This window comes from Trachemys scripta, chromosome 10 (assembly GCF_013100865.1).
Source record: "Trachemys scripta elegans isolate TJP31775 chromosome 10, CAS_Tse_1.0, whole genome shotgun sequence".
NCBI classification, from domain to species: Eukaryota; Metazoa; Chordata; order Testudines; family Emydidae; genus Trachemys; species Trachemys scripta.
In genome coordinates, this window is record NC_048307.1 from 31,182,993 (window position 1) to 31,195,629 (window position 12,637).

A 12,637-nucleotide genomic window follows, 5' to 3' on the forward strand; every position below is an offset into this window, starting at 1 on the left:
TATACTCTAGGAACTGTGTGTTTAGTGTAGTGTTTTGATTTTTTGGTAGGGTGTTGTGTTTGTTTTAATGCAGACACTGCTCTGTGTTAGAGAAAGCAGGATGAAGAACTACATCTTTCACTTGGAGCAGACAGTGGTGAGGTCTTTAATTCCTATGGGAGTTCATTCCATTGGCATAGATGGGCCCCCAAAAAGTTCCGTCTCCTGCACACCCTCTGAGGGAACCTCCATCACCCTTGACTCAGAGTGAGGCCCATCAAATTCTTCTGTAACCTAAACGAAAGTTCCTTGCACTGCCAGCCAGGAGCCTATGAGTTCAAATCTCAGTTCTAATGACTGATATCTTTATTTCCATGCATCTCATCACCTTGACTATGGACCAAGTCCATGAGCCCCAAACTCAGAAGGTAATCAAGTGTGAGCCACTGCCACCTCCATTTAACAGATAAAGCTGTGTTCTTGTAGGCCTTTGTGCTATCTCAATTAAAAATTCTGTTAGCTGAATTCTAACCTCAGTTTCAGCTTGGCAAACTTTGTCTCCAGTTTGGTGGCACAGATGTTAGTGAGAGCAGAATTTGGTCCTGCAGTTTCATCTAAGTTAACAGTTTTGCAGTCTCTTTGGTTGCAATTTCTAATATTCAATTCTTTTCTCTAAAATTGAAAAGTCACTTCACTGGATCCTGAGAACCTAAATTGAATAGAAAAGCTGACATTGTTGCCAACTTTTTGGTGTGAGCAATAGAGTGTGTGCCTTTTCCTGCAGTTTTGCACCAACTCATTAGCTGTTGGTTATTTTACTTTTGTGATGTACACAAAGTCGTCTAGCAAGTGTCTTGTCAGCTATTCTTACAAGTCTGTTACTATGTATTTTGTTTCTTTTCCTTAGAGGAAGTCGAGAGGTGGTGGATGATGGATGTATTCCTGGGGATGGGATGGGAGCTGGGGGTCTGGATTCCAGCTTTTATGGACATTTAAAACGCAATTGGATCTGGACAAGCTATATCATTAATAAAACTAGGAAGGTAAGGGGTTTTTAAGTGGATTTATTATATAGCAATGGCTTGACTTTATTTAAACTTTTAATTTCTAGTATTTTTAAGAGTTGTTGAAATATTAATAGAAATGTTTGCTACTCTAGTTGTGTGCATTCCCAAGGACACATATCCTTGTAAGGTTTTTCCTTATCAAGGCATCTTAATAAAAACATGAAAGGTAACGGATGGCAAATGAATAATTACCATGGTGAATTTTGATGTTCAGTGGATGGAAAATTTGTCTCCATGGTGAAATGCTATCTGAGTTATATATCAGAGGGGTAGCCATGTTAGTCTGGATCTGTAAAAAGCAACAGAGTGTTGTGGCACCTTTAGGACTAACAGCTGTACTGGAGCATAAGTTTCGTGGGTGAATACCCACTTCGTCAGATGCATGCGTCTGACGAAGTGGGTATTCACCCACGAAACTTATGCTCCAATACAGCTGTTAGTCTTAAAGGCGCCACAACACACACTGTTGCTTTTTACAGATCCAGACTAATATGGCTACCCCTCTGATATATAACTCAGATAGCATTTCACCATGGAGACAAATTTTCCATCCACTGAACATCAAAATTCACCATGGTAATTATTCATTTGCCATCCGTTACCTTTCATGTTTTTATTAAGATGCCTTGATAAGGAAAAACCTTACAAGGATATGTGTCCTTGGGAATGCACACAACTAGAGTAGCAAACATTTCTATTAATATTTCAACAACTCTTAAAAATACTAGAAATTAAAAGTTTAAATAAAGTCAAGCCATTGCTATATAATAAATCCACTTAAAAACCCCTTACCTTCCTNGCAAGTCTTACCCACGAAAGCTTATGCTCCCAATACTTCTGTTAGTCTTAAAGGTGCCACAGGACCCTCTGTTGCTTTTTACATATGAACAGTTGAATCTTTAGTCCGTCTATAGACTAATGGCAAAATGCAATTAGGAAGCTTTTGAAAATGATGAATTTTGATGAAAATGATGGTCCTGATTAATTTAAATATTCAAAACTTTAAAACCTGCCAAGTTTCAAGTTTTCTTCATACTTGTCTTGTTTTGTAGAGCTCATTGAAATATATAAACTGCAAGCCATGTTTGAAGAGAATCTGTGCAGCATGGGTGTTTTTATTGTTAACTTTTTAAAATTGTCAAGTGGAATCTTTTTTTATTTAACACTAAATTGAGATAAGGTGGTTCACTTGCTGACTTCAAAAGTTAGTAACTACCAAACTATTTTCTTCAAATTTGGTTTGATTTTAATTCCCAATAAGTTGGAAGAAATTAAATGCAATAGAGCTACAGTAATATTAAGATTGCCTAGTAAAGCACCACAGTAAGGAAATGTTAAACCTAAGGTTGAATGTAAAATTTTAACTGCCCTCTTGTATTTAACGTGTGCAACACATTGCAGTCTTCAGCTACATGATCATATGTTTCCTTAGGGATACGGATATCTAAACATGGGGAAAATCCTATTGTTGTGTTGTCTTTGAGAAATAATACATGATTATATGACTACACTGATAATGTATATACAGAAGGGGGCAAAGTTTGGGTGGTATATTCTCATGTAGCTTTGTATTTTGACTTTTGATTGCTTAACATTGCATTGTATATTTTGCTATAAAATTCCATTGGTGTAAATGTACTTCTACGTAGGTAATAAAATAAACATTTTGGGAGATGCAAGGGAAGGCGCAAAGTCCCCTGTGCAGAAGGAAGAATGTATTGAGATTGATAAAGAAGCAACGCAGAATAGAACCAAGAGAGTGAGGGGTGGAAAAAGCCAGAAACGTAAGAGGCTTAAGAAAGACACTGGGAAGAAGACAAAGAAGAAAAAGAGAGGTAAATAAGTAGCATGTTTGTCAGGAAGAGAAGCTTTGTTTTGAGCAGTCTGCAGGCTGGGCATCACTTCAGAGGAGCTGTGGTGACTGAGCTTTTGTGTAACCAAAAGCTTTCATTGGCCTCTTCCTTGGGTTGCCCTCCTGGCGAACAGAAAGCTATCAGTGCCATAGGGCCATGTGCTGGCTTTGGGGAAGCATAGCAGCATCCTGGATCACTGTCCTTTAGCTGCATGCACGTACAGATATGCATCACCGTTCATACTAGCTGCAGAATCACAGATCCCAGTCTGGGCCCCATTGGCCACGGCTGTGGTTGCACCACAGCTTTGCGGTCACCCTTGGTGTGTCCCAGCTCGGAGCTCTCTCCCATGGAGAGCCACAGGGCAGTCAGTTTGCTTTCTGTAGAAATCTTTTCCTGGCTTCTGGCCTTCACTCTTCCTGTCACTCTCCACCTCCCTCCTCTCCGCATTGTGGGCATCACCAACACTCCTTCCACTGACTTTCATGGACTTTACTTTCTCACCCCTGTTGTTTCAGTGTCTCCTCTCCTGCCTCCACTTTTTCATTCTCACAAACCTTCCAACCTCTTTCTTTGCTGCCTCCTTCCCCTCAGCGCTCCTTCCTCCTCCTCTTCCTTTCCCTCCTACTCCCTGGAATCTTAATTCTTGTTTATAAACTTGCCTTGATACACCACATATCTCCCTCTAAATCTGTGTGCTCTCCTTCCTATCCTGAAGGTTGTGCTGGTGACACTGGGCTCCTCTCTGAAAACCACTCTATCCAGCTCTTCTCTCCCTTTCCATTTGAGTGGCTGTTATCTAAAGCCCCTCTTGCCCCCAGCCAATGTTCCCTCTAATTTTTTACATCCATGTGCGGAATGAATTTTGTTATGTGCACCAATATGGAGGTGATGTGTGATGGGGGTGGGGCTAAGGGGTTTGGAGTGTGGAAGGGGGCTCAGGGCTGGGGCAGAGGCTTGGAGTGCGTGGGGGCGAGGGCTCTGACTGGGGGTGTGGGCTGTGGGATGGGGTTGGGGATGAGGGGTTCAGGGTGCAGGCTGCCCTGGGGCTGCAGCAGTGAGAGAGAACTCCCCCCAGCCCTTTCTCACTGCAGCATCTCGGGGCCAGGGAGAGGCACCTCTCTAGTCCAGGCCCTATGGCTGCGTGCCTGTGTGGCCCTTGATAGCCTACTGCGTAGCCAGGCAGCTAAAAGAGAACTTAGCCCCCATCTCCTCTTGCTGATTGCTGCCTGGCTCTCTATCTCCTACCCTTCTCAGGAACAATTTTAATTTCCTAGTGCTGATCAGTCTGACTTCATTACCTCTCATTTCCTCTCAACATCCTACTTTGATAGCTTTGGGGTGTCTCTTCCACTCTGTCTCATTACTTTCTTGCACTTTTGGTCTTTAATAACCTCTCTTGCTGATGTCTCCATCTCTGAATTCTGCTTCTCCAACCATCACTTCCTTTTTCAATATCTCATGTTCTGGCTTCACTGCTGCATTCAGCCCCCACCTTTCCACCTGACATTCCTCCCCTTATTAGCTCCGTGGTCTCTACTTTCAGCTTTCCTGTGTCCTATGCTAATGAGACCACTGTCCATCCCTTGGATTCCCAGCCATAGTTGTTCCCATCACTGTTGGTGCTTTGTTGAGCCCCTTTGGAAAAGGCCACCATACTGTGCTGACTCACAACATTAAATTGATTTGCTCTTCCTTTCTAATCCTGCTGACTACTTCTCCCTTGTCCTCTTTCACCTCTACTCTACTCATCATCTTGCCAGTATTTTTCCAAAACACTGGCACTGTGAAATAGGAGCTCTTCTTCACCCCAGCAATGCTAATCTCAGTCTCATTGTCTAAAACCCCTCAACCTTCCTCCCTTTTGTCATCCTTCACTCACCCCCCGCCCCCTTATTAATGTTATGTATGTTATGGTAACACTTACAGATCCCAACTGAGATCAGGGTCCCATTCTGCTAGGCATTCTACACACACATAGTAAAAGACAATTTCTGTCCCAAAGAGTTTATCATCAAGGATGGGAAAACAGAGGCATGGACTGGTCAAGAGACTTGTCCAAGGTCACAGAGCAGGTCAGTGGCAGCGCCAAGAATTAATCATAATCTAGAGATGGATGCCATGAGGCCCTTCATCACTGAAATTGTTAACTTTGTCAGACAAATTATTTACAATTAGATGTTCAATCAGATTCTCAGTTTGAGTTTCTGGGAAGGGGACACTTTCCTGAGCACCTTGCACGTGGTGAGCACTACCTCAAATAAATAATAGAAGTCATGTTTTGGGAGCAGGCAGAAACACTGCGCAGACTAAGTCACTTAGTCCCTCAATTCTCTTCCTATAAAATAAGGCTAGTGCTTTCATTTTCCCACCTTTTGTCTGTCTTGCCTGTTTAAACTGTTCAGCACCGGGACGATGTTTATACCGTACTTAGCACAATGAGCCTCTAGCTATTAGCAAAGCAAATCAATAAGAATAAAGGCCTTGCTAGAAACACTGTTAGTATAATTGTCTCTCTTTGGGTTTGTGTTTAGAGGAGTCTGTAGAAAAAAATAAAAAGCTGCGCTACCATGATGAGGCTGACCAGAGCGCCCTGCTGAGAATGACGCGCCTACGTGTCACCTGGACTGTGCAAGAAGACAGCCTACTCATGCTATGTCGAATTGCCAGTAATGTGCTAAACACAAAGGTGCTCACTTCTTATTACTTCTCTACTGAATGTGTGTGCAATAGTACTAGTATGCCATTGGCATTGCCGTATCCCTCTGTATTATGAGGGAGTGGAAGCAACACCACAATTAGGCCTGCTCCAAACTTTTATGTTCATGGAGGTGACAAAGGTTTCCAAAGTATTGTGTGATTTGAATTTTAGGATTAATTTGAAATGCTGATTGTAGATTGTAAAGCAGTTTGAATTTTCTAGGGTACGTGGAAGGGGGAAATCTGAGCTTAGCTATGCCTGTACCAAAAAGCACCCTAAAATAAAATATTCTGCACTCTTACCTTTTTTTGGATCTCTTTTGAAAAGCAGGATGAAGTATGAAATTATTGTCCTTTTGAGGTATATGATGTTGGGGCCAATGCTAAAACTTTCAACACAAAACAACTTAGTGATGAATCTTCAGTGTTAAGGGGGAATAATTTCCCAAGTGAATAGGATGTGTGCCAGTCGGATGTGCCAATCTGAGACAAGAGTATGAGGTCACTAACAAGGTTTTATGTTAGCTCATGAGTTGGATGTCGTTTGAGGTACATATTGCTTACTGTAATGTGTTTCAGATGTAAGTGGAAGGTTGTTACTGACAGAATTGCAAGTGAGGTGAAGGTAGAAGGGAATGCAGAAGATTTTTCTTAGTTTTATTCCCATGCTTTTGACGTGTCCTGAAGCAACTTTAGCTGTCATTAAACAAAGCTTTGGTTTGTACTGATATACAATTCCCCCCTTTCCTCCCCTCAAAGGGTCCTTATCCTAGTTTACTCATCCATCCCTTCCATGGGTCCGGCTCTTGTCCCCTCTGCATTCAAATCAGACAGTTTCCTCTTCAACTCTGCCTGGGCTCAGTGATGGAGAGCACAGGAGAGAGACACTCCTTGTTTTCATTTCAGGTGTCCAGACTTCGCATAGCCTGCAGCACTCAAGAGCTCCAATTTCAGAGAAAGTCCTTCTCAGTTCTGGGCAGGAGCATGCTCAGTGCAGATGAGATCTTTGGGGATTTTAGCAGCTAAAATCCCTCAAGTGTCTACTGGGCATGTGCAAATTGCAATTTTTCAGAGGCTTATAACTTGGATAAATGTGGGTGGATTTTTACAGGACAGGAAAAGACATATCTCTGGTGCAGTTGTCACCCCCTGCCATATTTCAATTCACTGCTCCAAAGAATGGGCATGCTAGAGCTATTCAAAGAAGAGGTGAGCAAAATTCTTTAACATGGGCAAAACAACCTGTTTTTCTCTAGACTCATTTCCCAGAAACAGCTAAATGATTTTGGCTGAAATTTCCCCCCAGAGGCAAATACCCAGCATTGAAAATTTCAGCTGAAACAAAGTGGCAAAGTTATAAGCAACTGAAAATGGAGTCTTATAAAAAGGAGTATGGAGTGATCTTAATAGGAAGTGCTACTAGCCCCTCTTATGATATATTTTATAGTCCTAGCCTGTACTTTAAGTGGAGAAAAGTAAACTGTTGTACCCTTCCATATCTCACAAATGGCTGAAGGGGCTGTGCTCAAAATTTCCAGATCTGATTTCACTTTTAGGAACAGAGCAAACATGGGAAATCCCAGCAGCAAAGATGAATGTCTTTGACAGTTATAAATGTGTGTGGAGGGGCATGCTGGAAAGGATCACAGCCTTTTTTCTAGTGGTTGTTGCTAGTGCCGGCCGTAACTTGCATACCTGCAGGTCAAAGTAAGCTGAGCTTTGACTTTCTTTTTGTATTTGATCCAGGTGAAAGGACCGTTTGTTCCATGGCAGGTTGTCCGAGATATCATGCATGCCAGCTTTGAAGAATCTTTAGATAAAACTTCTCATTCTGTTGGACGAAGAGCTCGCTACATTGTCAAAAATCCACAAACCTATCTTAATTATAAGTAAGTGATTTTTTTTCATTTGTCTTTCTAAATTCTTATGAAATGAAGTTAAGGATTTCATTCCTCCATACTTGGGTTCCTGCTTTTTTGTCCTCCTCCATCATATTAATTCAGATCTCCAATGTCCCTCTTTCAGCATCTCTATACAAGTTAGTCTGGAATGCTACGTGATCTGTGACATCCTGAGGGAGAGGCATGTGCACCACTCATAGTGGAGTCAGAATTTGGGATGTCTCCTCTTCTCCCCATATCTGATGCCTTGCCCAGTCTCCCTGTTCAGTCTGTGTATTCCTGCTGGCTTCTGTCCCCCTGCCCAGGAAATCCCAGTCCTTGATCCTGACCTGTTCCCTTCTCCCACTCTCCTCCCCACCCCACCCCACCCCAACCCCCTGGCTGTTCTTCTGTATTAGTGTCTGTCAGGTGTCTTCCTTCACCACAAGCCTGGGTGCCAGCCAGGGGAGTATTGAGACCACAGGAGAGAGTTTTCCTGCTCTCAATTGCAGTGCCCCACCCTGACCCCATAGCAGCTAGGACCAGCAATTGCAGGGAAAGTCCTGGTTGGCCCCTTCAGCCCTAGGCTGGAGCATACTCAGTGTATGGATGGAATCTTCAAAAAACTGTCATGAAACTCCCAAGTCTCCACTGAGCATGTGCAAACTGAAATTTTTCAAAGGCTTGTAACTTGGCCAAATGTGGGTGTATTTTCACTGTCATGGCAAAAGTTACCTCTCTGACACAGAGGCCGCTCCCTGCTGAATTTCAAGTCCCTATGCCAAAGCCTCTAGAGCTTCTCAAAATAAAGGTCACCAGAATTTTGTCATAACAAAACATTTTTCCCTAACTTCATTCAGAAACAGTTGAACAGTTGTGACTGAAACTTTAAAAAAAAAAATTCAGCTTGAGCTTGAAGTTTGGCAAAGCTATAAGGGTCTTATGATGGGAAATCAGGTAATCTTAATAGGTGACACTACCTGCTCTGCCTAGAATAAGTATCATCTTTTCATCTCCAAGCGCCTTTGCAGACACAGGGAGCAGTACAGCATCACCATTCATTCCTATCCCTGGCTTGTTCCTCCATGAAACCCTGCCTGGTCATGTCCCTGTGTACAATGTCCCTCCACCTATTTGGTCAGACAACCTTTGTTGTTTTTGCATTATTTTCTTCGGCACTGTATCATCTGTTTGTCTTCTCCAGTGTTCTTACCATTGTAATCTTTTCAACTGCACGCAGTCCTACCTGGATTTCCTATTCTGCTTTCCTTCTAACTTCATTTGTCTTAAAAGCATTCAACTTTACACCTTCCACCTTTCAGAGTATTCTCATCTCTGCTGCCTCCAGCCTCCTGTTTTTAATGCAGCTGCTTCCAGACCATAGAGTAATTTTGTTAGTACACTGGCTTGATAAACTTTCACTCTGGTTCCAAATGTTATGTTTTTATCAGCCCATAATTTCATCAATTTCTGTGCAGCACTTGTAGCTAAAACACCATCATTTTAACTTCATCATTGATGGAACCATTGGCACTGACCAAGTTTCCTAGGTACACTTAAGATTTACCTTTTTCTATGACTTCACCACCACTGCATGTCGACACTTTATCTGTTGTCCCTTTTCCAAGATACAACCACTTTGTCGTCTTGGCATTTATTCCAAATCGCCTACACCAACATTTCAAGGTAGCAAAGAGGAAAGTAATTAATTCACACGTCTGCCAGTAGTACGATAACTTCCCATGAACTTCCTCCACTGTTTTCTATTACTTCCTTGAATATTTCCCATCTGGCCTGTAGTGAGATTTCTTCATCATCACAGATTAATGACCTGAAATGCCCTCCAAGCGTCATTTTCTATGCTTCCCTCACAGAGCTATCCTTTAACTTATCAAAATCAAATTTAGCTCCAGTTGCACCCCTCTCTTTCTTGGACTTCAGCTTAATCTTCATCTTTCCCATTAGTAGTTCATGACCAGTGCCACGCTTAGCATTTCTATAAACTCTAACATCCATCAGTGACGATCTGTGCCTTTTACTGGTGATGATGTGATTAATCTGGTTTTTGATTTGACCATCTGATGAACTCCATGTAACCTTGTGAGCATCTCACAGCAAGTTCTTAACCTTTATGCATTATCATTTGCTGTCCCAATGCTGTGTGGTCCAACATTATTCATTTGTGTACCATGTCTGCTACCAACCTTTGCATTCATATCTCCCACTATCAAAATCATATCATGATCAGAAATCTCATCTATGGTGCTATCTAACTGTTGATAAAATCTGTCCTCTTTTTCCTCTTTGGGGTGTGTAACAGCAGATCAGTTATGCATAGTAATAAGTATACATGTGTGGTATTCTTATAATTACACTGAATTGTCTCTCCAACATCTTCCGTTTGACAATTCTTGTTTCTGAAAAATAAATAAAACTTATTTTAAAGGCTTTTATGAAAATATCAAAGGAAATGAAGAAATAGTTCCCTTACTAAATAGGGGGGATGAAATTAGTGACTCAAAAATGTCTGATGTTCTGAACTCTGACACTTGTCTTCAGTTAGCAAATAGAAAGTATTAACAATAAGGAAGACAGACCCACGAGATGTAACTTTTGCTGAAGTTCAGATATGGGACTGGCTGGAGAACTTTTAACTTGTACAGATCAGCAAGTCCAGTTTACCTGCATTCTAGGGTATTATTGATTGCACTTCAGGATCTTTTGAAACTAATTGTCATTGAGATGTAGGGACATGCCAGAAGGACAAATTTGCTCTGCTAAAATAATGAAATATCACAAGAAAACCTCATTTATTCATAACTACATACTTCTCTAACAAGCGTGTTTCCTGGGTGTCCTAAGTCTCAGATGAACTAGACTGCTAGAGAGACAAGGTGGGTGAGGTAATTGCTGTAATTATAGCAACTTCTGTTGGTGAGAGAGACAAGGTTTCAAGCTTACACAGAGCTCTTCTTCAGGTCCGTTAACTATTTACGCTAAACAGTCTGTTCTACCTTGTATTTAGCTGTGACACTCTGAGTACATTTCCCAGCTCTGAAGAAGAGCGGTGTGTAAGTGTGAAAGATTGTCTCTCTCTCACCAACAGACGTTGGTCCAATTAAAGATATTACCTCACCCACCTCATCTCTCTAATATCCTGGAATTGACAGAGCTACGACTAGCCTTCTAGAGACATGCATCATTTCAGACTCCATCGCCCCTTCCATCCAGACAGAGATCTACTTTTCTCTCCCTTTTCTTTCCCAAGAGCTGAGGAGATGATGGGACCCTGTTATGCCAGTTCCCTTATTCTTATATGATAGCATGCTCACATTATGGAAGCTTCTCCTACAAAAGTGAACTTAGGTCTTAGATGAAGATATGGTTGTTGGGGTTAGTTGCACTGAAGACGTTGGCATGTGTGTGATCCAGTAGGCAGACTTTCTCAGCCAGCAGCATCGATACTGCAGTCCAGGGTGCATAGAAATGGCAAACCAAATAAGAGGTTGTGTGCATGTTTTCTGATGCACCAAGTTGTGAATTGTGACCCACAGTGAATTGTGAACACTTTTACACTTATTTGTTGCAGAGTTTGCCTTGCTGAAGTTTACCAAGATAAAGCTCTTATTGAGGATTTCATGAAGAGGGAAGATAACTACCAAGACCCACAGGTAGGAGGAAAGGTATTCTAAAAGGAGACAGAGTGGTTAACATAACATTTCCATGGAACTGTATTTGGATTCCTATGATTCACCTCCTGTCTCTTCCCTTTGTGCTGTCAACCTCCTAAAAACAGACTCCTGCTCCACATCACCGCTATTCTGGGAGTTAGATAGACATGGTTAGCCTTCCAAATAGCAAGAAAGCAGCACTGCTGTGCAGCAAGAGAGTCTGCTTTAACCCTTGGATGCCTAGCAGACCTGTACCACCAAGCTATCCTCAAAGCTAGTTTTTCTTAGGCCAATTTATGCTTCCACAGATTATCCATTTGGTGTCAGTTGCCCCAAATCTTTCCCACCAGTCTTGTTACTGGTTATGTAGAGCTGTGTGGGAAAGTTTACCCATCCCATGATAATTTTGAAATTTTTCCCAAATTGAGATGAAAAGTCAATTTCAAACTTTTTTTTTTCCTTTTGCAAATTGATACTAAGAAAATATGTTCAGATTGGGCCGATCAATGCATTTTTGTTTTCATTTCACCCCCTTTGTTACCTTTTGTAGTATAAATTAACATTTTTAAACAAAGTCATTTTGAATCAAGAAATGAAACTTTTCATTTTGAAAATGTCAAACTGGAACTATTTGACTAGTTCAACACTTTTTTCAAAATGTGTTTCAAATCAGGAGATATGTTGAAACCAGCCTTTTCTGCAGTTTGGGTTTTGACTAGTTGGAATTTGATTATAGAAAAACATGTTTTGTTGGAAAATTCCCAACTAGCTCTACTGTTATCTAGCCATTCCGTTTTGTTTTTCAAAGGATTAGCTCCCAGTGGAACCCCTACAGTACAGAGTGGGAGGTGAACATGGCTAAAACAATAATTGCCTCTTTGATTTTTTTCTCTTAATGGACCAGCCACACCAAGCCCAGCTGCTGTGCTTTGCAAGTGGCTAGGCTGTTTTAACCCTTAGCTATGGGGCTGCTGGTGTGGTGACCAGCTGATTCCTAAAGTTTGTGGAGTGAGGCTAATGGGTGTTGCAGGCCAAGAGATGAGGAATAGTTTCCCAAAGCTGTAGCGTGGGCTTGGTTGGGATCAGCTCTCCCCAAGACTGTTCTGCCTCCCTCTTTCTCTGTCTTGCATTTCTGGTGCCTCCTGCATCTCCTGATATACTTACTATCTGAATGTTCTGGCTAGAAGTCAGGAGGGAGGCAACATGGTCTGGCATGAGACAAGACCAGGTATCCAAGGAACTAGCTGGAAGCTGACAGCAGAAAATCCTGGACAGAGGCCTGGGGTGGTGGTAGGCAGGCAAGAAGCATGAGACAATCTGCTTACAAGGCTGGCAGTGCTGACTATGTTCTGATGCTCAGCTAGAGAGTGGCAGGGAGATTCTGAGAGCTGGGATGATGTAGGATGGGTGCGGTGCTGGACATGAGTTCACGTGATTAACAAAAAAGGCAACCCAGCCACCTCTGTAGCCCTGAGGGCCATGGCCAG

The 12,637-nt window shown here is 42.0% G+C and overlaps 1 protein-coding gene across 1 annotated transcript in view; it reads left to right on the forward strand.

Moving 5' to 3' along the window:
• GTF3C1 (general transcription factor IIIC subunit 1) overlaps nucleotides 1-12,637 on the forward strand; it is a 78,457-nt gene that overhangs the window by 46,809 nt on the left and 19,011 nt on the right. The window contains 5 exon segments of the mRNA XM_034783911.1: nucleotides 887-1,022; nucleotides 2,611-2,881; nucleotides 5,434-5,588; nucleotides 7,346-7,488; nucleotides 11,069-11,150. Coding sequence (XP_034639802.1) covers nucleotides 887-1,022; nucleotides 2,611-2,881; nucleotides 5,434-5,588; nucleotides 7,346-7,488; nucleotides 11,069-11,150 — 787 coding nt within the window.